At 43.3% G+C, this 27,781-nt stretch overlaps 3 protein-coding genes across 3 annotated transcripts; 1 reads left to right on the top strand and 2 right to left on the bottom strand.

The window, feature by feature from the left end:
* Positions 1 to 2,232: 2,232 nt before the first annotated feature.
* Positions 2,233 to 2,895, bottom strand: DEFB136 (defensin beta 136). Its single transcript, NM_001129794.1, has 2 exons — positions 2,841 to 2,895; positions 2,233 to 2,414 (listed from the first exon to the last, which is right to left on the bottom strand). Exons 1-2 carry the CDS (start codon positions 2,893 to 2,895, stop codon positions 2,233 to 2,235), a joined length of 237 nt encoding a protein of 78 aa, NP_001123266.1.
* Positions 2,896 to 12,375: 9,480 nt separating this feature from the next.
* Positions 12,376 to 14,641, top strand: DEFB135 (defensin beta 135). The gene is given in 5 exon segments (NM_001129791.1): positions 12,376 to 12,439; positions 14,472 to 14,561; positions 14,564 to 14,576; positions 14,579 to 14,596; positions 14,599 to 14,641. Coding segments are annotated over 5 exon segments (228 nt in total).
* Positions 14,642 to 24,029: 9,388 nt separating this feature from the next.
* On the bottom strand, positions 24,030 to 26,310 carry DEFB134 (defensin beta 134). Its single transcript, NM_001129788.1, has 2 exons — positions 26,253 to 26,310; positions 24,030 to 24,151 (listed from the first exon to the last, which is right to left on the bottom strand). The coding sequence occupies exons 1-2, from the start codon at positions 26,308 to 26,310 to the stop codon at positions 24,030 to 24,032; spliced, it is 180 nt and encodes a 59-aa protein (NP_001123260.1).
* Positions 26,311 to 27,781: the final 1,471 nt, after the last annotated feature.

Raw genomic sequence — 27,781 nt, forward strand, 5'->3', positions numbered from 1 at the left:
GCACCTGGCCAGATTTCTTGGTTTCAAGTAACAGACATTAACTCTGCATGTCTTAAGCATACAGAGAGTGTACTGGGAATACATCTTACCCCCACAGAATAGATGTGAGACGTGCCCATAAAGCAAGGGGGCTCTGCAGGGCTGTTCTGTCCAATCATGGCCCTGAAACAGTTTGCTGCACCGGGACGAACTGATATCTCAATGGCACCCATGTGATTCTGTCATTCACCCCAGTAAAATTTCTGGGGATATAGGTCTCTAAGCCTAAATTGTGGACCCTCCTCATGGCTGCCCTGGGACTTGGAGAGTGAGATTGACACCTGTGGCCCCCTCAGAGACGCTGCCCACTGACTCAAAGTCCACACCCAGTGGGCTACAGGATCAATACATTATGCTGTTTGTGTGTGATAATTTAGTATTCTTGTTTCTTGTGTGGGTTTTCAGCAAAAGTAATTGTAAATGTTTCAGTCCTCTCTGAATGCTGCTGGAGAGAGTTGTGTCTTTTCTGCACCCCACTGTCAAACTTAGAGCAGCATCTCCACCAGGCTGGAGTGACCATGGCCTTAGAAACTGCAAGAAAAGGGTTGGAGTTTTTGGCTCTTCTGAGCATTAGATCCTTTTGACATCTGGTGAAAGAATATCTGCTTTTTCCCTTCGCCCAGTTTTCTCTTTTATTTTCTATTTTTATGTTAATTTCATTGCATTGATATTGTTTTGTGAACTTTTGCAATGTCCTTCCCTGTTTTTTTTTTTTTTTTTTTTTTTTTTTTTGATAAGGGGTTGGTTTGAAATGAGCACGTGCAGGTGGTCTGATGCCACAGGACCACTGTAGACACACTCACAGACCCGAAGCGATCAGCTGAAGCATGATACCCTCGGAGGCTCGCCTCGTGGACCATGATGATCTCTGATATTTCTTGTTTGCTGGAATTTGGGTGATGTTGAGGCTGGGCTCTGAGCATTCGGCTCACCCCTGCTTAGCATTCGGTGCAGACTTTCAGAGTGTGCCTGCCAGGCACGTTTGTGGAGAAGGGAGATCCGAAACTCAGCTACCCTTCTCTTTTCTTAGTAGAGAATGAGGAGGGTCTCAATGCAGACCCGAGGCCTCTGCCTCCAGGTGGGAACCCTGGAGTGGAGGGTGAGGACGTGCTGTTGGACAGTGCTGCCTTCAGACAGCTGCAGGTTTGGAATGGGTGTATAGTCCAGTGTGTCACCGCAGTGGTGAAAGTAGCATGTTCGGTGTGTGGGATTTTAGGGTGACACCGATCGTGACTCATGAAAGCCACTGAGTACAGAGCCATGAAAGCAACTTGGCAACCAGAAGCATGATGCCTTTAAACCACAGGATGAGCACTGAGGGTCTTGCCATTCGGGGGGTCTAGTTGGATTCTTGCCTCCTCATTGGAACCACAATCTAGCTTGATTCCCATGCTTACTAACGGAGAGGTGGTGCAACTTTACACTCAAGACACTGCGTGCAGACTCTGTGGATTTAAACCTGGGACTAACTCTTGTCGTGTGACCTTGGAAAATATTCTTCATCTGCCAAATGGGAGAAATTGTAGATTTTATTGTGTGGAGTAAGTTCCCTAATAGATGTAAACTACTCAAATGTGTGACTGGTGTGTGGTTAGCTTTTGTTTCTATGGCCAGAATATATCATCCCTTGGGCCTGTGAACTTGTATTAATCAATAGAATTTGAATTATTATTATTATTTTTTGAGGCGGAATCTCACTCTGTTGTCCAGGCTGGAGTGCAGTGTCGTGATCTCTTCTCAATGCAACCTCCGTCTCCCGGGTTCAAGCAATTCTCCTGCCTCAGCCTCCTGAGTAGCTAGGATTACATGCACCCACCACACCCGGCAGATTTTTGTGTTTTTAGTAGAGATGAGGTTTCACCATGTTGGCCAGGCTGGTCACAAACTCCTGACCTCAAGTGATCCGCTCACCTTAGCCTCCCAAAGTGTTGGGATTACAGGTGGGCAGGCGTGAGCCGCTGCGCCTGGCCTGAATTTGAATTTGAAAGAGGAATGAGTGATTGGAGATGGGAGGGTAGGAAAAATAACAGGGGATGCATTTCATGGCCGTGCTGCCTTTACAAAATGTTTCTGGAATTTTGCCAGTAAATTGTCAGAATGTGGTCCTCATTTCTGCCCACGGCTCACTTACGAGCTCTAAGATCCTGACACACAGATGAGGAGCTTAGTACTTTGAGCCATTCACATATCCTTTTAATGAACCCATGGATCTTTGGCTTGCAGGGGTTGAAAACGTGTCATATTTTTACAGCAAGACAGAATATTGTGGCAGAACGCAATCCACCTGTATCCTGGCGGACACCCGAAGAAACATACGGCTTTCTGGCTAGTGCAGGTGCGAACTTTGACTCCATCATTCCCAAACATACCTTTTCCTGAAGCGGGGAGAGACCACAGAAAAGAAAAATCAATCTTAATGAGGCTGGGAGAAATCCTAGGCTTGCCATCACCTCCTGGTGGATGGCTTGTTCGTTGTGATTTACCTCACCTCTTATCACAACTCAGCAAGGCAGATAAAGCTCAGGGTAGCCAGAGGCATTGGAGGGGAGATAGGAATCTGGGTGGCTGCATGATCTGTGTGCACAATGGCATCCACCCCCCTCCCCGGTGCCCTGGCAGATCTTCCAGCTGCAGCAACAGCAGAGCAGGGCAGGAGCTGGGGTCCGCTCACCATGCCCCTAACATGCTGGCCCATCTGATATTGGTGTCCTGTTGCTGGGCTTATAGTTAGAGGGTTTTTTAAGCATCTCAATATTTGGGAACGCCCACTTTTATGTTCAGACCCATGCCCACTGTCTTACCTGAAGGCAGTAAGATCACCAGGAAGAAGAGTAATGAAGAAAGACAGAGGTTCATGGCCGAAGAGGGCACAGAGTTGGAACTCCCAGTGGTGGCTGCCTGGGAGGCTCCTTTATAGAGCCAGGCTGGGCTGAGTGGGGCTGGACCCTGGCCTCACTCTTCCTGGAGGGGCAGACTGAGGAGATCACAGGGTTCTGCAGAATTCGAGGAAGAAAAGGCCCTGGCCTTTCAGTGCTACCTCCTTTTCTACAAACCGTGGGAAAACAAGAGACTCAGCTAAGGCTGTCACGTTTCCTGATAGCAGAACAGGAGAAAAGACCAGGATCCCCATGCCTAAGCCTGAGCACTTTCCCTCTGCCTTCAAATGTACTTTGATATAAACATGGCAGTGAAAATATCTGCTCTGTCTCTCCTTTTCTCTGGAGCACCACTGAAAGCTCAGGAGCACAGAGAAAGGGTGTTATGAAACACAGGCTGAATTTAAGCCTGGAAAGACAGTTCCAACACACGGAGTCTCTCAAGTTGTCAACCAGTGGCCTGGCCAAGAGAAGGTAGGGGCTCAGAACTAGTGGAGAAGGGACAGCTTCCTTGTCTAGCGGCTGACTTATTTACCTGGCTGAAGGCAGATACTGCAAAAAAAAAAAAAAGTCCTGGAAAAGTTCACTGATGGACTTTGTTCTCCAAATGGCTGGTATGAAATGTTGGCTAGGATTAGGGGACTCTGAAGGTTCTAGGAGAGATTTCTTTTTTGGAGTTGAGGAGGTGAAACTCTCCCTTAGAAGAGTCGGTTCAGTGCTGTGTTCAAGGTTGGACGCACAGTGTCCAGAGTGGAGCCAGACTGGGCTTCTCTGGAGTGACAGAGACTCAGCCCTGGAGAAGGGCCCTTAGGCCTGTCCCTCTTGGGGTGATGAGGGATGTCGGAGAGTGAAGATGACACTAACTTTGATTTTGTTCTGACCCTGAAGGCAGGCTTTTACGCAGGCAGCCAACGACCACAGGGCTGTGTGTGGTGTGTCAGTGGAGCATGGCGTTCCTGGCTACACTCTGCTTTGCAGGCCTACACCCTCAGATGCATTATTTAGCATCTCAGCCTCAAGATCTCCTCAAAAAGTGCATTGGAAGGTTTTGCGTGGTTTTTTTTCAGGATGAAATGAGATACAGCTTATAAAATGCTTTGCACGCACACTGCCATACAGTAGGTACTCAATATTATTATTATTATTGTTTTTTGAGACAGTCTTGCTCATCACCCAGGCTGGAGTGCAATGGCCCAAACTCGGCTTACTGCAACCTCCACCTCCTGGGTTCAAACGATTCTCCTGCCTCAGCCTCCGAAGTAGCTGGGACTACAGGTGCCCACCACCACGCCTGGCTAATTTTTGTATTTTTAGTAGAGATGGGGTTTTGCCATGTTGGCCAGGCTGGTCTGGAACTCCTGACCTCAGGGGATCCACTTGCCTCAGCCTTCCAAAGTGCTGGGATGACAGGCATGAGCCACCCCACCCAGCCAATACAGTAAGCACACATATTCTTAATTTTCTGGTTCTTGCTTACTAATCTTTCCCTACTCCCAGGTCATAAAACTATTTCCTATATTATCTTTCTTTTTTCTTTATTATTTTTCTTTCTCATTTAGCTCTATAACCACCTGTGATGATTTCTGTGTATGGTGTAAATTAGGGGTCCTATTTAGTTTTCTTTTCCCCTATGGAAAACCAATTGTTTCAAGACCAAAAATTATTGAAAAGATTGTTGTTTCTCTACTGTCTAGCTGTGCCACCTTTGTTTTAAATCAGGTTCCACATATGTGTGAGTCTGATGCTGGGAACCTTAATCTGTTCTATTGTTCTGTTTGTCTATACTTGCACTAATGCCATGCTGTCTTACTACTATAGCTTCATAATAAGTTAATAAACTTTTAAATAAGATCTATCTATCATCTATCTATCTATCTATCTATCTATCTATCTATCTATCTATCTATGAGTCTGTCTCCAACAGAGCCAAATCTTCTCACTTATCTTTTTTGTGTGTGTGAGTGTCTTGGCTATTTTTGGTTCTTTTCATTTCCATACAGATTTTAGAATCAGATGGTCAAATTCCCCCAAACAACAGTTCATTATGCTGTTAGTCTTGATTTTTCTCTTTTGTGATGTACAACCTCCTGAATGCCTGTGGGCTGTTGTGTTTGTGGATTGAATACATCTTGTATTCATGCTGTAATGAACACTTTACACGAAATAAAGTTGGAAAAGATTCTGCTTCCTAGAGAACAGTAAAATCCCAAGGACCTGTCTCCCCATCCCATGAATCTCTTTGGCTGTGAATAGCATCAGTGGTATCTGTAATTTCCTCAGTGGCTTGGCTGCAGTTGCTAATGGAAGCCATGGTGAGGCTTTGCTGGGGATAGGGATGCCAGGTTGGCCAGTCCTCAAGCCCTTGTAGTGATAATGACAGACAATGCATACTTGACCTTGGGTCACTGGATGGTGTATGTGGGCACCAGTGTTAGCAGGTCCAGGTGGGCGAACTCCAGGCAGATTTCTTGGTACTGGCAGTGGCAGTGGAGGGCTGGATGAGTGGGTAGGTTCTCAGGTCCCTGGGCAGCATGAATGGTGTGAGTGAGGGTAGCAGTGGTGCAGGATAACACTCAGGCTCCCAGGTGCACTTCCTAATGTTAGTGGTGGCTATGATGGGCTTGGCAGGCTAGTCTCTAGGCTCCTAGGCAACACATGTGGGTGGCTGTGGTTGGTGGTGTTGGCAGCAGGCTAGGTGGGCCCATCTTCAGGTCCCTAGGAGGAGTGTACAAGGACCAGAGATGGTGGAATGGATCGGGTAATTCCTAGTCTTCAGATGGGGCGCTCAGTATCTGGGGGCATGACGTCAAGGCTTTGGTGGCATGCAGGAGTGTAGCCTGTAGTAGGTGGGGCTGAGCGATCTGTGGTGGTGAGTGGAGAGCCTGACCTCAGAGGTTGTGCTAGAGCACAGCAATCCTGCTGCTGGTATGGGTAAGGTTGCTCTCAACTGTCCCTTGCAAGGAACTCTCAGGCTCTGGGAGTTCACACTTCATTTCCAGCAGTAGCAGTAGCTGCCATGGTGTATATGGGGAGGGAGCCTGTATTCGGAACACAAACGAAAGCACAGAGGATGTGCTTCTGATAGGGATGAGGTTGGTGATCACAGCCCTAAGCAGAAAATTCTCAGGCTCTGAGTAGTGCTTGCTTCAGCTCCTGGCTGCAGTGTTGTTCAGGGCAGCGGAGGGATCCTGCCTTCTGCGTGTGAGCTCAAGCACAAAGGCCTTGCTACTGGTCAGGGAGTGGTCGCTATTCACAGACCCAGACAAGCAGCTCCTGGGTTCACTCGCATTGGCTGCCAGTAGCAGCAGCAGCAGCTGTAGTGTTGTGCATGGGAGTGAAGGAAGAGACCCCACCTTCTGTGTATGGGCTGGAGCACAGGGGCTGTACTGCTAGTGAGGGCAGGGTGTTATTCACAGATCCAGAGAGGCAGCTCTCAGACCAACTTGTTTTGACTCCTGGCGGGACCAGCAGCTGCTGCAGTGGCCTAGGGGGTGAGCCCAAGCATAGATGTCATTCTACTGGTGGGGGCAGGGTTGCTTCTTACAGTCCCAGACGGGAGCTGTCAGGCTCTGGAAAGCTCACAGTAGGGCTCCCTTTGTCCCCGCGAGAGTCTCCTGGGTGCACTGCACCATCCTTTCCCCAGGGAGTAGTACTCCACTTGGGCTAAAGTGCTGGGGTCTCTGTAGCATCACTAGGTTCAGCCAGTGCCGAGCCACTGCAGCCATCTGGGTGGACGTCAGGGGATATCAGTGGGGGTTCTCCTCTGTGGAGATGTGGGGCCTGTTGGTTCCCAGGACAGGATTCAGTCTGGTGGAGGCTGGGCGCTTGCACTAGCACTGTGCTGCAGCCGCTTAGATCTCAGGGGATGTGTATAACTCAACATGACTTCCCTGTGTGGAGCAATGCCCTTGAGAGGTATCCTGATCACCACCTACGCTAATCTCAGGGCCCACGTGGGAAAAAAGCCCTCGTGTTGCTAGGGTTACAGTAGTCTGAGATGGAGATGTGAACCGCTGAGAGGCTCTCATTTACCTTTTCCCAGCAAATGGGAGCCATTCCAGGCTCCTAGCCAACCCACATCCTGCTCCTTCTATGGCTCCAGTGTTTCCTGTGACTTCTCTGTTGAACTCTGGAGTTTTCTCATAGATGTTCTATCCTAGGTGTAATTCACAATTTTGGTTCTTTTTTTCTGGAGAGGGAGAGTGTCCCATGTCTTTACTCAGGCGTCTTGACAAAATGAAACTTTGTACCCTTTGACCAATATCTCCCCTCTCTGCACTCCTGGCCCTAGCCTCTGGTAACCACCATTCTTCTCCCTGCTTCTGAGTTTGACTTTTCTAGATTCCACATATAAGTAAGATTATGCAGTATTTGTCTTTCTGTGCTTGACTTATTTCACTTAGCATAATGTCACTAAGGGTATTTTAATGCTGTGCTTAGGAGTTTAAGCTGGGGGAATCAAGTCCACACTTGTTTTAATATGGGTTTATGGTGTTGTAAAATCAAAGTCATGGAGACCCATTACAAGGCTTTATGACTCCAAGATCAAGTGAGAAGTAAAGTAAGAGTATTGGCAGTAGTGTAAAAAGGAGAATATTCATCTCAAGAGCAATAAGAAATAAAATAAATAAATACTTGATTTTTAATATCTGTGGAATTTAGAAAGAGAAAGGTAGTTAGGATAATTTCCAGGTTTCTGATTTAAGTTTGTGGGTTCAGTGGTGAAGTTCACTGGAAACACCAGAGGTTTTTGGAGGAAGGATGAGAAAACAATTAGTAATGTTTTGGATAGGTTGAGTTTGAGCTTCCTGTAGGATGTCTAGGTGGAGCAGCCAAGTAGACAGTTGGGAAGTTTAAAAGAGGAACTGAGATTGCATATATAAATTTTAGAATCAAAAGTCAAAGAGTCATAAAAAGGAATGAATTCAACAAGAGAGATTCAGAAGAGTAAGAAGAAAATAAGATTGAGGAGCAAACCTCACATCAGCATTTATGGCAAGAAAAGGGGAGGTAGAATTGTGGAAAAGACTCTGACAATGTGCCTGAAAGGTACAAAGCAATCCAGGAAGATTGTGATGTGATACAGAACAAGAACATCATCTTAAGAAGCAAATACCTGGAGAGGATGCTGATAGGGTTTGGCTATGTCCCTACCTAAAACTCACCTTGAATTGTAATAGTCCTGACCTGTCAAGAGTGGGGCCAGGTGGAAGCCATCCTGAAGGATTTTCCACAGGGCAAATGCATAAATCAATTTCAGTTTTATAAAAGGTAATTTTGGTTACCAAGTGGAGGATAAATGGTAAATATCTAAAAATGATATAGGAGCCATTTAAGAGGCCATTTACTGAGTTTGGTGACAGAGGTGATGGCATGGACGCAGTGGCAGCAGTGGAGATGGAAATGGGCGAGTGTGAAACGCATGCTGAAGGCAGAACTGGGAACGTTTGATGAGCAATTCAATGTGGACAGGGTGAGGGAAAGGCGGTGTCCGGATCATGTCAGGTATCATTCTGGAAACGGTATGGGGCTGGCAGGAGATTGTGAAGTGGGGTTTACTTGTCCCCTGGTGTGTGGAGCCTCCAGATTTGTTCTTTTTGCTTAGCCTTGCTTTAGCTCTGTGGGCTCTTTTTTGGTTCCATATACATTTTAGGATTGCTTTTTCTAGTTCTGTGAAGAATGATGGTGGCATTTTGATGGGGATTGTGTGCAAAGTTAAGTGAATCTAAATTCTCTGACATCAATTTTCTCTGTGAAATAGGAAGCCAGAGGTTCTTCTGAGAGTAGGATGGGGGTGGGAAGTGATGAGGGCAAATAGCATCTGAGGTTGACTAGAATGTATAAAAAAAAGAACAACCAAATTTCTAAACTCAGCTTTCCTGTGGAATCGTGTGATGTGTTCTAGTGGCTTTCAAAAGCCTGAGAGCAGAAGCAGTTCTACAGATGGCTTTTCTTCTGGGTAAATGTGGTGAAAGAAAAACGAAGAATAATTAGTGTTCTAGAAAAGGAGTTGGTTGCTTTGATGTCATTTGGGTCATAAAGATTACTCAGGAAGATCAAAGATGACCACTTGTTAGGGGTTGAATTGTAACCCCACAAAAGATGTTGAAGTCCTAACCTTCATCACCTGTGAATGCAACCTGAGTTGAAAATAGGGTCTTTACATAGATCAAGTTAAGATGAGGTCATTAGGGTGGACTCTAATTCAATATGACTATGTCCTTATAAGAAGGGCAAAGTTGGACACAGACACAGATATACACAGAGAGAAGACGATGTGAAGACACAGGAGAATACCACCCAGAATGAAGGAATGCAGTGGCTATCAGAAGCCAGGAGGCCTGGAACAGTTCCTTTTCTGACAGCCCCCTGAAGGAATCAACCCTGCCAACAACATGATCTCAGATTTCCAACCTCCAAAACGATGAGACAACACATTTCTGTTGTTTAAGCCACTTGGCTTGTAGTACTTTGTTATGGCAGTCCTAGAAAACTCACATTTTTTTTTAACAAAAAAATTGGATTTTGTCGATCTGATATCACATATATGCGAGAATATGGTCCATGCTCTTATTGAGCTTGTAGTCAAGTGGAGGAAGCAAATGTTGAAGAAAAACAAATGCACAAATATAAAATTCTAATATTCTACATGCTCAGGATGAGAAAGTGTCCTTTGAGAGAGATTTACAAGACAGAACCTAATTTTTATTGGGTTTCTTCCGTTCTGTGGAACAGACGGATACCGTCCCTCTAAATGAGACTGAATGTTAGGTGAGGATGAGAAGGTGAGTGGTACAGATTTCCAGGCTGTGCAAACAGCACATGTGAAAGCTTTGAGGTCGACATGTTTGGGAATAGTGAAGGCCAGTATGGTGCAATGCAGTGAGAGACAGAAAAAATGAGAGGATTTGGGTGGGGGGATAAGCCAGGGGCCAGGCCAGTAGCCACGCTAAGAACTTTCCACTTTAACCCAAAAGGAAGCCATCCTGAGGAGTTTTCCACAGGGCAAATGCATGAATCAATTCCAGTTTTTATAAAAAGGTCATTTTGGTTACCAAGTGGAGGATAAATAGGATAAATGGTAAATATTTAAAAATGATATGGGAGCCATTTAAGAGGCCATTTACTGAGTTTAGTGACAGACAGTGATGGCATGGACGCAGTGGCAGCGGTGGAGACAGAAATGGGCGAGTGTGAACTGTATGTTAGACGCAGAACTCAGAATGTCGATGAGCAATTAAATGTGGACAGGGTGAGGGAAAGGCGGTGTCAGGATCATGTCAGGTATCGTTCAGGAGATTGTGAAGTGGGGCTTACTTGTCCTCTGGTGTCTGGAGCCTGGGTCAATGAACAGCTTCCAGTCACCAAGGCTGCCAGGAAGCAGTGTCCTTAGAGAAGGACCTAGCATTTTGCCAAGACACAGAGATGGAAGAGTGTTCTTGGGGAAGACATAAAGTAGAAGGTATGTTTATAGTAGAACTGTGGTTCTGGACGGCACAGTGGGAAGGGTTGAGATGGAGACAGAGGGAGTTTCTTGGAGAACAGAAGATCAGCACCATGGCAGCTGAGAGAGTGCAAATCAGGCTGTGCCTAATGCTGCAGGTTGGAAAGTGGGTCTCAGGAGAGTCCCTTAATGCATTTGTGCTTGCTTAATCTTTTCTCTTTGTGCTCCTCAAAACTCAGGTCCTCTATTCTTTCTCTATTTACTGATTTTCTGCTCTGCAGTTCTTTATGACTCTTTCACAGATGTGCAATCTCAACCACATCACAAACATCCTGAAGTTGGAAAACAAGAGTCCATTGAAGTGGCATACATTTGATGCATTCTTGTGAATAAAACAGGGACAGAGAGAGGGAAGCATGTGTTCCTAGTCCTGGCTATTTCACTCTCTAGCTGGAGAAGCAACATCTCTAGTTTTATTTCTTTAAATAGAGAAAGGGGTCTCACTATGTTGCCCGTGATGATCTTGAATGCCTGGCCTCAAGCGATCTTCTCATCTCGGCCTCCCAAAGTGCTGCGATTACAGGCACATGCCACCACACCTGGCCAATATCTATAGTTTTAAATGTCTTCTTCTGTTACATGAGTCTAATAGTTCCTTAAATATATGTTCTATAAAGGACTGTCCTTAAGAGTTACTTCATTTGGCCTTGTGACAAGCCTTCCTGATAGGTGGGACTGATGGAGTACAACCTTTTTTTTTTTTTTTTTTTTTTTTGTTTAAGACAGAGTCTCACTGTGTCACCCAGGCTGGAGTGCAGTGGTGCAATCATGGCTCACTGCAGCCTTGACCTCCTGGGTTCAGGTGATTCTCCCACCTCAGCCTCCTGAGTAGCTAGGAGTACAGGTGCTCACTATCATGCCTGGCTAATTTTTGCATTTTTTGTAGAGATGGGGTTTTGCCATGTTGCCCAGGCTGGTCTTGAACTGCTGAGCTCAAGCAATCCACCTTCCTCAGCCTCCCAAAACGTTAGAATTATAGGCATGAGCAACTGCACCCGGCCAGGTGTACAACCTTCTTTCCAAGTGAGAAAACTGATGGTCAGTGAGGTAAAGTACATGCTTTATTAAAAGCTTGTCAAGCTACTGCATGCAGAGTCCACACCAGAAAGACTTTCTGATTCTGGGTTTTGTGTTCTTCATACAGTATCAGATAAAGTTGTTGAAAAACTTAAAACACTTCAAAAACTGTCAAACACTGTCGACTTTAGTCCCTCCAAGCAAGAATTTTGTCATAAATTCTTTGTATGCCCCCCCATTACCCGGCACACAGCATATGCTCAATGGGGAGCCATAGACTCAGTGTTTTTCCCTGGGTCATGTTGTGGGTGTTATGGGGACTTGCTTTTTCCATGCTGTTTTTGAGGAGCTCTTATTTTCCTAAAGACATTGCAGCTATACAAGAACTGGGCAAGGCCATACTTTAGTACTTCTGTATATAGGAGTCAGGGAAGCCTGCTTATAAATCAGGTTGCTACCATTTAGGATCTATGTGAGCTTGAGAAAGTCATTTCTTCTACCTGAGACTCTTAATTTTTGTTTTTAAAATGGAGAGAATCATGCCTACCTGGACTTCGTGTGTGTGTAAGGTTGAAAAAAAAAAAAAACAAACTCTTTGTCAACTATGTAAGGCAGCCTTATGGTTCTCTGCACACTATAGGCATTTCAGTGGATGTACAATGAAGATACACAGACACCTACACAGCACCCTACCAGGGCCTAGAATAGGGCTGCCTACACAGTGTTCATGCAGTTGCTAGCATGCATGTGGCACCCAGGAAGTGTGCTTTAATGAAGGGATGTCATGTTCAAACAGACATTTTGCTGATTGGATTGCTCAGTGGAGCAGGCAGATGTTCTTGTTCCAAAAGGTTCACTAGCCATGCAGCTCCCCGTCTCTTCAAAGCTGTGTAGAGAGTGACTCTCCGTTGAGTCACAGCTGCTTCTTTGCTGATTGGTATGGCCACAAGGAGCGTCCTCTTGGCCCTCGTGGTCCTTAACTTACTCTTCTATGTTCCACCAGGTAAAATGGAGTCCCCACCTTGTAGAATTAGGAATAGTAAAGGGAAAAAAGGTGTGAGGTTCTACAAGAGTGAGAAAAAGGCAGGACTTGGACAAAGGAAGCTGCAACAGGGAGGAAGGTGAGCAGAGATGGACATGCTGGGCTGGTCCAGAGAATGCAGAAAAGATCCAAAGGACATAGAACAGGAGGTAGCTCTCTTCAGAAAAGAAACTGGTTATGGATTTTGGTTTGGGGAGGTGGTGAAGTTTGAGGGGAAGGCTGGACTGTTGGTACTGGCAGAAGTAGGGCAGAGCAAAAAGATGAGACTTTCAAAGTATAGGGAGGACTTGGGGATGAGAAGGAGACTGTTCTTTGAGGGCTCTTAGAACTTGCCTTCTACAGTCAGCCACCCATGTTATTTTTCACTCATTTAGAAGCCAAGGTAAATTTTATGCTGAGCAGAATCCACAGACACAGCTGGTTAAGATGTATTACACTAACTTATAGCATGATGAGGTCCTATGAAACATCAGTTTGAGAGGTCAGAATTTACATTCTCTGGACAGAAGCCAGCAACTTGGTGATAATGAGAAGAGCCTACTTCAGTCACTAAAGTGGAGGTTCTCAAAACTGTTTTGCTTGTGGTTTTCTGGGGTCAGCAGAGAGCCTCTACCCTTTGCCTCAAACCTTCATATATAAAGTGTATCACTCAAGGACCAAGTGTGAAGTGTTTAAAAGACAGATATGAGGCTGGGTGCGGTGGCTCACGCCTGCAATCCAAGCACTTTGGGAGGCTGAGTCGAGTGGATCACCTGAGGTCAGGAGTTCGAGATCAGTCTAGCCAACATGGTGAAACCCCGTCTCTACTAAAAATACAAAATTAGCCGGGCATGGTGGCGTATGCCTGTCCCAGCTACTCGGGAAGCTGAGAAAAGAGGATCACTTGAACCCAGGAGGCGGAGATTGCAGTGAGTTGAGATGGTGCCATTGCACTCCAGCCTGGGCAACAAGCATGAAACTTCATCTCAAAAATAAAAATTAAAAAAAATAAAACGAAGACAGATACGAATGAGGACCATGTTGAGATGACGGCTGATGTCCTGCATGGTGGGACCTCCGACACTTTGCAATGTGTCTCTACTGGACTCCTTTGTCCCCAGAAATGTGCCTGAGGTCTAGTGAGCACACGGTGGGCAAGTTTGCCTGCTAATGGCCCTTGACCATACCACATTGATTATTTTCACACCACAAAGGTTCAATCCATGGACTCATGGGGGCACCTGGGTGGAGAAACTGATAAGACTTAGAATGCAAGAGCAGGTGATTCAGTAGGGGCAACTCAGGGCCACCCTTACCCTCTTAAACTGCCTTCCTATTACCCCTCCTCCACCCTCTGGTTTCCAGAGGCTCCCAGTTCTTAAGGTGTAGAAAAATTACTAGCAATAAATTTCCATATTTGTCTCAGGTATTTCAAACCATTTCACACTCATTCTCCCATGGGTGCAAAGTACCCATGGGAGAATGGGTACTTCTTAAGTACCTTGTGATTAAGCACTTGACAAAAAGTCATGCAGAATATTATGGGGGAATACAGGGGTAGAACTGCAGGTTTCTAAAATTCCAGTTCAGTGATCCTTCTTTCTTTATGCTGACACTTTGATAATCACAAACTGCCTCAGGTAGCTATTCCAGACCCTGCATGCCTCCTGGTATGGGACCTCTGCAGGCTCCTGGGATGACTTTGATGTCTGAATATTCTTTCTGAAGCAAATAGTCTCAAGCTGAATATGCTGGGTCCTGTTAACTCCACATAGTTGATCAGTAATTCATGTAACTAATTGTGGATTCATATAATGGCTTATAATAGGGCCCCTGGAAAACAAGGTAAGAGCAACTGAAAAGGGGCATCCAGCTATAAAATGTCTTGAGTATCTTTGATCGCATCTAATTCATTATTAAAAAGTGAAAACTATGGTCTGAGGTCTAATTTTATCCATGACAACATGACTCTTCAGGACACTAACTGTGCATTAACCTTTGTTTCTCTTGGCAGGTAGAAGTGGACCCAATGTCTACATACAAAAAATCTTTGCTTCATGTTGGCGACTGCAAGGTACTTGCCGGCCAAAATGTCTAAAAAACGAACAATATCATATTTTGTGTGATACTATACATTTGTGCTGTGTAAACCCAAAATATTTACCTATACTGACTGGGAAATAGTTGTGAGTACCTGAAAGCTGTTGCTGATTTCCTCTGGGAACCCAGATCCCTCTCAGTTGCACCATTCGATTAAAACAATGGCTTTAGCCTATCAGTGCTCCTGTGTCTGCTGTATTTCTCTTTATTGTCTCTCTTACAGAAATACTCTAATTCCTTGTATTGAGTATTTTTCTTTTTATTAATTTATCGCTTCTTAAAAGTCTCTTAAGAACTTTTTGAAGTATAACATACAATTAAAAAATGTGCAAATCATGAGTAAACATCCTCATGAACTGCACAAATTTTACACACCTGTGTAACCAGCATCCTGCCCCCCCAAAAGAATATTACAACATCCCAGGCACTACCAGTCACTACTCCACACAAAATAATTCCTAGCCTGACTTTTAATAGGAAGGCACTGACATCTATTTTTGAACTTTATATAAATGGAATTGTAGGTATTCCTTTGTGTCTGGCGTCTTCCCCACTACATTACTTTGGTGAAGTTTATTAATCTGTTTCATGTAATTGTAGTTTATCCTTCTCAATGGCATATTGTAATACATTGGGAAAGATATTACAATTTATTTGAATATTGTAAGTGAAGATGGTCTTATTTGTAGTTTCCAGTTTTCACTTTTATAAATAGAGTTGTGGTGCAGGGATTTCTGTGGGGTTATATACCTAGGAGAGAAATTCCTAGGGCACAGGCTATGCATACATTCAGTTTTAGTAAATACATAGCATCTGATTGTTTTCCAAATTGGTTGTACCAATTTATACTCTCATCCACAATGTGTGAGCATTCTTGTTGCTTTACATTCTTGTCCACATCTAGTATTTTATGCCTTTAAAAAGATATTCTAGGGAGAATATAGTGATGACATATGGGGTTTGATTTGTGTTGCATGGATGACTAATGAAGCTGAGTACCTTTTTAGATGTTTATTGGCCATTTAGATATCCTTATTTGTGATATGACCCTTCAAGACGTTCGTCCATTTTTCTATTGGATTGTCTAACTTGGGAACCTACTAAGGAACACTCGTGGTTTGATGTTGAAAACAATGAAGTGAAAGTCATATTGAAAATATTTACGTTGAAATATTGAGTATGTTATAGTTTGCAATGGACAAAGACGTTTTGTGCTATTTAGGATGACCAGGCCATAAAAATGTTTCTATCCTTGAAAAATTAGGAATGCTTTTCCAAAATGGTGGATTAGAGGAACTGCTAGCGTACCTCTTCCACTTGGAAGGCCAAAATAGTGTGTACAGATTCACGTTGTGAACTATTTTTCGAGAAGCAACGCAATAACTGAACAGGAAAACCATAGGAATCTATTGATGTTTTGAAGGAAGCAGGAGACTGCAGCCTACACTGAGTCAGTCGAAGGGCTGCGAGTCCCCTGAGTGTGACAGAGGGAATTTGCCTCTGGGATACACATCCCCGCTAGGGATCCTGAAAGTCCAGGACACAAGGTGGGGGTTCTGGCGGGGAAGCCCTAACCCGAACTAACGCAGGAACCGACTTGGGGAGGGTTATGGAATATAAACTATTCCATACTTTTAGGGGGAGACCCTCGCATGCACTTCCAGATCCCAGCGTAGATTAAGTGCAGCCATTCCTTACTGTTCCTCACAGGAGGCCTTGCGGCCAGCTACAAAGTTCAGGCGCTGGTTGCAGGTTGAAAGAATCTCCCAACGGGGTTCACAGTACAACCTCGGTGGGGACGAACTTCCTTGGCCAGGGCCGGGGCGGGGGGGTGAAAAGTGGGCTGCAAGTGCAGGAGCCGTAGGTGCAGAAGTCGTGGGTGCAGAAACTGCAAGTGCAGGAGCCACGGGAACACGCCAGCTTTGCAGCGGACAGGGAGGGGCGTGGCCTGAACGCCTGGACTGCAATCTCTGCGGGGAAAGCTTATGACTCCCGGCAGCCGCGAGTTCTGATTACAGGCTGACAGGAATCAGCTCGCTGCTTCCAGTGGAACACCGTGGGAGTGGATCTGCCTTGTCAAGTGGGTAGGAACTGTGGAGCTTACCACCGCCTGCTACTCCCTACTCCTTGCACAGACTCTTCTGTGCAGCAGGGGCAGCAACGCTGCCCTCTGAAACATTAACCTAGTGGCCTGAGACCCGCTCCCATCCCCCAATACCCATAGAAGCTCCTGCTTTCTCTGCACACGGAGACCAGTGTGCAAGCCCGCCCGACCCAGCCCCTACCTGGCTTTGCCCGGCCACCCGCCCTGGTAACTCAACGCAAAGGACAGAGTCTCCTGGGAGCTACATGGCCCCGCCCATGTCCAGAGAAACCAGAGTATCCCCCTCTGGGCAACATCAGGCAAGCAAAAATCCCACTGCTACTACCGCAGCTGCTGCTCTTTTGCAAGCGCCACCTCCTAGCTGGAGGCCAACCCACACAGTCCTTGACAGTATCTCCTGGTAGATTAACATTGCACCCAGGAAGGAGAAAACCGCTATGGGATCTCAGCTATCACCGCTGCCTGCACCACTCTGGCTAAACAGGAGGTCCTGAGTCCGTCCACTTGACCAGTTCATTACTACTATAACCCGCATTCAAGAAAGCTAACACACTAAGGCTATCAATAACCCAGGAATTTCACAGAATCTATGTCACAACCTTGCCACTCCCATTAGAGCTGGTGCTGCTACCCACTGCAGGGAAACTTGAGCATAGGTCACATAACTGGATCCCTTGCAGACATTCCCCAACACCAGCCTCGAGTGTGTCAACTTCTCTGGGCAGCTAGACCCAGAGGAGCAAGAACACTCACAGTGACCTGGCTCCCAGGGACTTCCAGGGACTCCCACTTGCAGGGGAAGGAGGACTGCACCACATCAAGGGAACAGCCTGTGGGACAAAAGAATCCAGGAGGCAGGCCTTGAGCACCAGATGGAAGGCTTCCTTCAGTAGACGCACAGTTGAAGTGCTGGGCTCAGCAGGGAAGGTCTTCACTCTATCCCAACAGTCAGACAGCTCTGGCGCATGTGAAGGGTCTTGGAGAAAAGGAAGTCTTTCCCATGTTATCCACCACCATAGGCACAGTTGGACTTCTCCCATGGGAGCTTAGTGTGGGTGCAACTATAGACAGTCTTCCTGGAACACATCCCCACAGGAGGAGCACCCTCTAGGTTCAAGGTTGCATGAGAGGCAGAGCCACAATTCCTCTCTATTTGGAACATCAACATTCCTACAGATGAAAAAAAGGTCATGAAAAAAAGGCCTGTCAGTCAGCTCCTGAACAGCAGGAACACTGGGACAGGAGCATGCCTGAGAGGTGGGTAACTTTCCTGGTGATCTGGCAGCAGGGCTGAGGTGGCTCCAACCCTTCCCACAATAAGACCCCAGTGTAACTCACTGAGAGCTCCTCCGGCCTCCTCTGTCAAGCCTGGGACATCATTCACCCACCTGCTTTAGCCACAGCTGGTTCCTACCCAGGGACACCTCCCCTACTGGCCTGAAGCCTGAACTATCAAATTAGTAAATAAAATACTGGGGGAAAATTAATAAATAAATAAGTCCACACTATGGGGGAATGGGATAAGCTTTAAGAGACCTCTACAATTCCAACCCCATGGGACACAGTGAACTTGCTCACACACTGAGCACATTGCTACTACAACTAGCATATAAGAAAACCATCATGCAAAGACTCTCTATAACCAAGGGTCTTCACCCTCTAAAGCACCAAGAACTGAATTAGGCTATAATTAACTATAAGAATTAAAGTCTCATCCTTAAGGGGAAAAAAGAAATTTAAAAACAAACAAGCAAATAAGAGAAACACAGTCATATCAAATATAAATTCAAGAATAATGAGAAGAAGTAGTCTATCCAAATCAGAAGGAACCAGAAAAATAACTCTAGTAATATGACAAAACAAGGTGCTATAACACACCTAAAAGATCACACTAGCTATCCAGCAATGGACTCAAATCAAGATGAAATCTTTGAAATACCAGATAAGAAATATGAAGATTGATTATTAAGCTACTCAAGAAGATATTGGAGAAAGGTGGAAACCATCTTAAAGAAATTAAAAAGCAGTTCAGGATTTGAATGAAAAATTTTCCAGAGAGATAGATATCATCAAGAAAAAAACAACTGGAACTTTTGGAAATGAAAGACACACTGAGGGAACTACAAAATACAGTGGAAAGTTTTAACAATAAACTAGAACATGTAGAATGAAGAATTTCAGAGCTCAAAAACAAGACTTTTGAATTAACCCAATCAGACAAAAATAAAGAAAAATAATAAAAGGAAATGAACAAAGTCTCTAAGAAGTATGGGATTATGTAAAGTGGCCAAACGTAAGAATTATTGGTGTTCCTGGGGAAGAAGAGAAAATACTAAGTCTGGAAAACCTATTTTAGGGAATAATTGAGGAAAACTTCCCTCGCCTGCCTGGAGATCTAGATATGCAAATCCAAGAAGCTCAAAGAACTCCTGGGAAATTCATTACACATTCACTAAGGCATACAGTCATCAGGCTATTTAGAGTCAACATGAAGGAAATAATTCTAAGAGCAGTAAGAAAAAAGCAGCAGTGAAATTACAAAGGAAAACCTATGAGACTAACAGCAGACTTCTCAGCAGAAACCTCAGGGGATTGGGGTTGTATCTTCAACCTCCTTAAACAGAACAACTGTCAGCCAAGAATTTTGTATCCTGCAAAACTAAGTTTCGTAAATGGAGAAATAAAGTTATTTTCAGACAAAAAATGCTGAGGGAATTTGTCACTTCCAAACCAGCACTCCAAGAACTGCTATAAAGGGTTCTAAACTTTGAAACAAAAGCTCAATATATATCAAAATAGAACCTCTTAAAAACTTAAAACTCACAGGCCTATAAAACAATAACACAATGAAAAAACATATCTAGATAACAATTAACATGATGAAGAAAAGTACTTCATATTTCAATATTAACATAGAATGTAATATTAACATCGAATGTAAATGGCCTAAATGCTCTACTCGAAAGATATAGAATGGGAGAATGGATTGAAGATCACAATCCAAATATCCACTGTCTTCAAGGGACTCACCTAACACAGCAGGATTCATACAAACTCAAGGTAAAATGGTGGGAAAAGGTATTCCATGCAAATGGGAATCAAAAGAGAGCAGGAGTAGCTATTCTTACATCAGGCAACGATGGGAAGGTGGGAGGTGTTGCAGATCCCTTATTATATCTTCCCCCCTTTGGAGTTTAGACACAACTGACCAGCATTAACATTAAAACAGCGATCTTAAGGCTGAGAAAACAGACTGTGCCAAATTCCAACCTGAATCTGGTATAACATCATATGATAGATAGCGGGCCCCAAAGAAAATAAAAGTATTTTACCCTGAAATACATTTCTTTGACATATTTTGAAATAGCCCTGCAAAGCTGTCTCTTGATGGGGAAATTTACTTTCTGTAGAGAATCTCCTTCCTTTACTAGGGCTCTTCAGGAGAGTCTGACACTTTTTAACCCATTGCCCATTCAGAAAAAAAAAAAAGTGCAGATGGCCAGTACTCATATGATTTTATATAACATGCTTTTAGAAGCTGATGCAAATCTGACTCACTTTCAATGTGAAAATAAAATATAAAAACTGTTCTTGGAGTCATTTGCCAACAGAAATTGTCTGTAATCCTAATGCAACAGAAATGTATATGTTACATTAGGATTAGAGACAAGAATATTCTCAGGGCAAACAGGAAATGGGTTAAGATCCAATAAGAGATATCCACATCTATTCTCTCTGAAGCCTGCAAACTAGAGGCTTCATCTACACGACAGGGACCTTGGCTTCCACAATCCCACCCACCCCCTCCCACCTTACCTTACCTTAAATTAACTTAGGCTGACTTTAACTCTTTAGGCAGAGCTTAACTCCTTCAAACAAATGCCACCCAGGACATCTCTGAATCCACCTATGACCTGGAAGCTCCCCTCCCCCTGCTTTGAGATGTCCTGCTTTTCAGGCTGAACCAATGTATATCTTTCTTTTTTTTTTTTTTGAGACGGAGTCTCGCGCTGTCGCCCAGGCTGGAGTGCAGTGGTGTGATCTCGGCTCACTGCAAGCTCTGTCTCCTGGGTTCAAGGCATTCTCCTGCCTCAGCATCCCGAGTAGTTGGGACTACAGGCACCTGCCACCATGCCCAGCTAGTTTTTGTATTTTTAGTAGAAATGGGGTTTCACCGTGTTAGCCAGGATTGTCTCGATCTCCTGACCTTGTGATCCACCCACCTCTGCCTCCCAAAGTGCTGGGATTACAGGCGTGAGCCACCGTGCCCCGTGAACCAATGTATAGCTTACATGCATTGATTTATGCCTTTGCTTGTAACTTCTGTCTCCCTAAAATGCATAAAATTAAGCTGTAACCCATCCACCTTGGGCACATGTCCTTAGGACCTCCTGAGGCTGTGTCATTGGCCACTTTTCTTAACCTTAACAAAATAAATGTCTAAATTGATTGGCTAAAATTCGAATAATTTTAGCAGGTGCTGGAGTCTAGGGAACATCCCTGATTGCCTGGTACTTGGGTGATTAGGGTGAGTGGATAGGGTCTCGTAGTATGAAGGCCTGATAAAGGAGGTGGTTGAGGTGTGGACTCTGAATTGGTTGGTTTGAAAAGCACACTGTGGGCAAGTATGATTTGAAAAGCATACTGTCTCTAGGAGTTGGCTAACTCTGGGAGTGGCAGACCCTCCAGGTTCAACAAGGCTTCAGATGTCAAATTATCAGAATACAGAAAATATAAGATGCTCTCTCTGCCTTTTAGAACTGCTGTAGTAAAATTTCTCAGATGGGGTGGCTTAGAAACAATAGAAACTTGTGGTAATCGTTACATGATGTATATGTAATCAAGCCATGTCCTGCACCTTGAATATACAATTTTTATTTGGCAATCATATCTCAATAAAATTGGAAAAAATGTCAAAAATTAGCTCTAAGTAAAAATGAGTTTCCCTAAAGACAGAGCTTGTTCTTACCCTTGAGGCTTCTCAGAATCTCTATTAAAAATTCTAGATATCCCAGATAAATTCTAGATGTTGCTTTTAGACAATGCAGTTTTCACTACTGAATGAGTAAGATTTCAGGGAGCGATATTCAGAAAGAATTTTGAAGAGAGTTTGCTCCATATTGTGACAAATCCCTTCCCCATTTTGTTTCCATACAGATAGATTTGGTAAATAATTAAATTATTTTTTAAAAAGCTTTGGATCTTGGAATTGGATTTCTTTTGGAAGTGTCAATGTACAGAGACCAACCAAAGTTAGTGAATATCTGTTCAGGTTCCTTCAGCAAAGCTGGAGAGTGTGCATATAACATACACACTTTCTCTCAAAAGAATAAAGTTTGCAGCTACCTTGATTGTTACAGAGTTCATTTCCTGACAGGGTATATGGCTTGTCAAGGGTAAGGTGAAGGCAGTGCAGGATTAGCAAATTTCCATTGGAAGGAGCAGGGAGTTGGGATAAGCAGGTTTAATATTGGCTAGTGCGAATAGTAGAGCAGGGTCTAAGGCATAGAGGTTGCCTGGCCCTGATGTAATAGCCTTATTTTGATATCATGCAGCAGTGGAAAGTTCTGCCCATGCAGGACTTAGCCAGATTCCAGAGAGTACTTTCTAGCATAGAGAACGTAGACTCACTCCCTGGCTTTGGGGATCAGCTTTCTAGTTAGTCTGTAAAGTGTCATCACACCTCATTCTTCAGATTGTCAGCAGGCTGGATTGTTTTCAGGTTTCTCTTTATCTGTATGTGTAGAGAACTTGCACCCAACTAGGAGGAGTGAGATGAAAAGCAAGCCTAAGACTGCTTTTCCAGGATGTTATGAGGCCAAAGTTTCAGAAGATTTGGTGCTCTTCCAGTAGGGACCCCTCTGTCTCCCTCAGTGTCTGACAGTTTTCCTAGCCATGTCTGGATGCATTTACTCTGCACACTTAGTAACCATAGTTACAATTCCAGGCCATCTCTGATCCCATTCAATTTTAACCAAACTCCTTACAGTCTACATAGAGAGTCTGGGCCTCAGAGAGGACACATTCTACTGGATTTTTAGTACCTTCCTCTCCAAAGACACCAACACTGAATTTGCTCAAAGGTTGGACATTTGCTGGAAGTACAGAACTCCTTACAACCCCTCATGCTTTTTCACCTGCTGTTCTCTTTTCATCCCTTCCCAGCAGCCATGTGTGGTTAGGCAGGCAGTACTGTCATCTCAGCCCCAGAACTAAGACGCTGTATCCTTTTCCTTGTACCACATCAGCAACCGGCTATTTGCGGCAAGAGCCCCACACTCTCAGTCTCACATCACTAGAGAGCCTGAGCCATATCGAGCACTGAAGATAGTGAAAGTTGCTCCACAGCCAGAATCTACTCTCCTTTGCCACCCAGTCTTTATCGTGAGCAGCAGATACAGAACTCACACATTCATGCATCCATAAAGGTGAATGTTGTTGAAAAATCAAGCAAGAATTCACCAGCGTAGCCAGTAGGGTCAGAAGCAACATGACAGAAGTTGCTAAGTTTTCCTGTTACACCTTCATAAAGTTTATTGGTAAAGAAAATCATGAGTCCAAATGGATTTAGGCAGTTTATTAGTTACACATATAGCAAAGCAAGATCAGCATGGTGTTAGCTCTTAAGCCACAGGATAACACCCATCCAGAGGAGTCAGATGACAGGCAGCAGAGGTGGCATCACTCTGCTGCTAAGGAACCAACACTAAACAACAGGACGGCAGTCTTATAGCCTGTAGCTGAACCCTAGGGGCTCAGGTGGGAAGTTCCATTGCTCAACTGAAACTAGGGAGGTGGATGAGAAATTACCTTGTTCCAGCCCATCACAAGATGGCCTCTCCTGTTCCAAAGGAACTTCAGGGTCAGACTCAGTCCAGACTCGGGCCAGCCTGTAGTTAAGCCCTGCCTATGCGGTTTATGTGAGAGATGTACAAGGTTGTCAGAAGGCCATGGCAAATCTGCTTCTCTAAAGTTGGGAATTTCACAGAAATGGGAAATGCGAAGCTGAAGCGAAGGTAGGACACGACTTAGGTGTCAAAAGTTGTTTCCCTTGAAGCCTTTCTAAATAATAAGAATATCCTCTATGATTAGAGGGAGAAACAGGTGCTGATGAGCACACTGGACATCACTTTGAGGTGAGAAAATATCTTCTACACTGTTTTTGTGAAAAACCGAGCTCTTTTAAAGAAGGCTACAGCTCAGCTCTTTAAATTTAAGACCACGAGAGTCTGCTGGTTTATAAAAATGCTAAAAACCAGTAGTCATGGACACATCATGGTGTCACAGTTGGATCTAAATTCCCTGGTTTTGTGAAAGATGGCAGAATCAAGGGCCTACAGGATAGTGGCCATTCATTGGTTTCTTATGTCAGGGTGCAGGATTTCCTTTGACACAGCACTCCAGCTGAAACATACAGTAGGCAACTAACATTTCACTCTCATAGCATTCAAGTCTGCAGATGCCATTTTTATAGCATTTCTTGTGCATTTCTGATGATAATGAATTTATACCTGGAAGGAAAATGAATAGAAAGATAATTCACTACAGGCCTTTTTGGACCATAAAATTGCTAGTCCCTCAATTTTTATCCAACCGGATACCAAGGAGATTTGGTTATGATCATTGATCCTGTAACTGAAAAAATTAATTAGTAGTAGGGGCTGAATTGTGTCACCCCAAAATTCATATGCTGAAACCCTCACCCCTGATGTGACTATCTTTGGGGATAGGGCCTTCAGGAAGTAATATAAGTTAAATGAGGTCATGATGGTGGAACCCTAATCCAATAAGATCGACAGGCTCATCCAATAGGATTGATGTTCTTATTAGTGAAGGTCACAGCAAAAAGATGGCCATCTACAAGCTTGAAAGCAAGCCCTCATCAGAAATTGAATCAGCTAGCACCTTGATCTTGGATTTCTCATCTTCTGGAACTATGAGAAAATAAAGTTTGTCTAAGCCACAGTCTGCGGAATTTTGTTATCGCAGCCCAAGCTGACTAAAACAAGTAATAATTTGGAAGTTTCCCTGAATTTGTCAATGAATATAACCCAAACAATCAAGCTAGCTATTCACATAGTCATTCACTCATTATTTTTTAAATAATTACTTACTCATTATTATTCATAAACCAATTTTTATAAATCCTGTGAATCAAGGACTGTTGGGGTACAGATTTGAGTATGATATAGACCTTAACCTCAATGAATTTTCATTCTAGACAAAAAGAGAAGAAACACAAAATATCTCTCTGAGAGAGGAAAAAACATGACAAGTGCAATGATGTATTTGCAATGTGGAATGGTCTTGTGAGTTTGAAGGAGGATGAAATCAATTCTGAAGATTTGAGAAGTCTTATTGAAGCTCAAGGAATCTGTAGAAATTTTGAGCAAACACATACCCTATCTGAGTCATAATGCCCTGGAGGATAATTGTCCTACAGGAACAAGAAGGGATCAGTGTTACTTAGTTTGCAAGACAGAAGCCCTAGAGGACAATCTGTAACACTTTTGGGAAGATGAAATATAATGGTCTATAAAATGAGACAAGAAATTTCAATGGAAATGACAAGTTATGAGAATGCAAAAGGAATTGAAGGGAATATTGTACACTAGATGGGGTTCTTTGTCTGGAGGCCACAAATCCATTGCCATAAACCGTAATGGAATTGGTTGCATCAACAGCTTTAAGAGGCCTTGATCCCATGAATTCTTAAATTTAGCCTGGTGAGTCACGTAATCTGAATATCTGATTCATTTGCCTGGAGAATACTTCAGGCAAACACTTCAGTCCATCTAGGCAGATGAACCAATCTGACTGGACTGATTCAGTAACACTGAGTGAAAAGAATTTTCCAGATGAGATTGCTAAAGTCAGAAAGGATATGGTGAAGCTAGAGCACAGGGCCACTCACACTCTCTGTCATGTCTCCCTAGCTGCTATCTCATCTGATCAGGCATTTCTTCTATCACATGAAGCTCAGTGATTCTCTTGAAACTAGCCGTTCTAAATCTGTTTCCTCATGTAACTAATGGATTCACAAATAGTAAATTAACTGTAAGAAACTTCAGTATATTAGAAAATTAACAAATTGTGTTGTCACTATTTTCTGGTTTTGACTGTTATACTTAGATACATTCTTGAATTAGAGACAAAATAACAGCAGGAAGACAGGATGGGCATTACTAATGAAAATACAATGATAGCTCTCATGAGCCAGATACTTTTCATATTATGTATGGACATATTCCATACATGATCTGATTTAATCCTTGTGAGACTCTTCATTTCCATATTTCCATTTTTCAAATGAAGAAACTAAGGCTCATTGGTGCTGATCAGTTCAGCCAAAAAAAAAAAAAAAAAAGGAAACTAAGGCTCAGAGAAGCTTAGACCTTTGTCCAAAGTTATATAGTTAACAAGTTGGACAGCCAGATTCAAGCCCAGGTCTTGCTGACATCAAAACTAGTTGATGCTTTTTTCTAGCTTGAAAATTAAAGGGCCCATGGGTGGAGTATGTTTATTGGGTTGTTTAGTGGCATTGTTCTTCTATATGAAGTACCCCTACCCCCCAAAATATGCCAGTTTTACCTGCCAGCACTGGATCCCAAAGGAAAAGAAAGACAAACACAACAAGGAGAGGCTTCATGGCTGGGAACTTCTGTTAAGGAGGCTAGTGGCAGGGTCTGACATCGGCTGTCAGGGAATAGAGAGAAGAGGTTGAGCACACAGTCCTATACAAACCTCTCAGGGCTGGGGTATGCCTCGCTTCAGGTAGATATGCTACACTGAACACCCCTGAGGCAGCTGTGTTGGCAATGCTCATCTGAGGAAAAAAAATTGACAGCCCTTTCTTGTTTGACAGCTTTTCCTATTGACAAAGACACTGTTCTTCCACCCAGGTTTTCCAAAAGTACATGGAGGCCTGAGAACTATGTGCTCTTACTCTTTTAAATGAATAAAATTAAAATTTGATAGGCTTTTGTTACAATAAAAATGTAATTGCTAATTTTAGAAAATTGGTAAAATATTAAACATGACAAGGATGGACAAGTTACAGATGAACTGCTCTTCTCAGAGACAAACTGTCATTCTAAAGAAAGTTTCATTTATGCCTAGTTTGTTGTTTAATATTTTGTTTTACATAGCTATAAACAATATTCTTATAATTAGGTATCCTGCTTTTGTAACTTGATATATACTATATATCAGTGTCACTATAAACTTCATAAATAGTATTTTTAAGTGTTGCACAATATTTTGTCAAGGTCATTTAAAATAATTGTTACTATTTAAAAAAAACATTTTTTATTGAAGTATAAGTGACATACAATAAACTTCAAACAGTAAAGTGTACAATCGGATAAGTTTTGCCATATCTATACGTTTGTGAGACCATTGTCACATTCAAAATAATGAACATATCCATTCCCCCTAACATTTTTTCATGCCTTTTGTAATATTCCCCTCCTGATTCTCTTTCACCTCTCAGTCTAAAGGCCAAAACTTTTCTGCTGACACTATAGATTACTTTGTATTTTCTTGGAATTTCATGTGAATAGAATAATATATTCTATACTCTTTCTTGTTGGGTTTCTTTTACTCAGCATAATTATTTGAGATTCGTCCTTGCTATAATATGAATTAGTTATTCATTCCTTTTCATTGCTAAGCACCATTGCATGGCTATACATCTATGTGTTTATCCAGTCACGTATTGATTGATGTTTGATTATTTCCAGTTTTTGGCTATTGAAAAAGAGCTGCTATGGACATTCATGTACAAGTCATGGTATGGATATATGCTTTCATTTTTCTTTTGCAAATATTCAGGAGTAGAAAGGCTGGGCCACAGCTGTATGTTGTCATCAAGAGATCTCACACGCAATGACATTCATAGCCTCAAAGGAAAGGGATGGATAAAGATCTAGCAAGCAAATGGAAAAGAAAAAGAACAGTGGTTGCTATTCTTATTTCAGACAAAACAGACTAAAAGCAACAATGATCAAAAAGGACAAAGAAAGGCATTACAAAATGATAAAGTGTTCAATTCAAAAAGAAGACTTAATAATCCTAAATATATATGCACCCAATATTGGAGCACTGAGATTTATAAAACA

Source organism: Pan troglodytes, chromosome 7 (assembly GCF_028858775.2).
Source record: "Pan troglodytes isolate AG18354 chromosome 7, NHGRI_mPanTro3-v2.0_pri, whole genome shotgun sequence".
Lineage (NCBI taxonomy): Eukaryota > Metazoa > Chordata > Mammalia > Primates > Hominidae > Pan > Pan troglodytes.

Bases quoted from the DNA above. Each gene is read 5' to 3' on its own strand.
- DEFB136 (NM_001129794.1), bottom strand. From the start codon at position 2,895: ATGAACCTCTGTCTTTCTTCATTACTCTTCTTCCTGGTGATCTTACTG. The intron at 2,415-2,840 runs GTAAGACAGTGG...TCCCCGCTTCAG, and splicing joins GGTGATCTTACTGCCTTCAG to GAAAAGGTATGTTTGGGAAT.
- DEFB134 (NM_001129788.1), bottom strand. From the start codon at position 26,310: ATGAAGCCTCTCCTTGTTGTGTTTGTCTTTCTTTTCCTTTGGGATCCA. The intron at 24,152-26,252 runs GTAAAACTGGCA...CATTATCATCAG, and splicing joins TTGGGATCCAGTGCTGGCAG to AAATGCACAAGAAATGCTAT.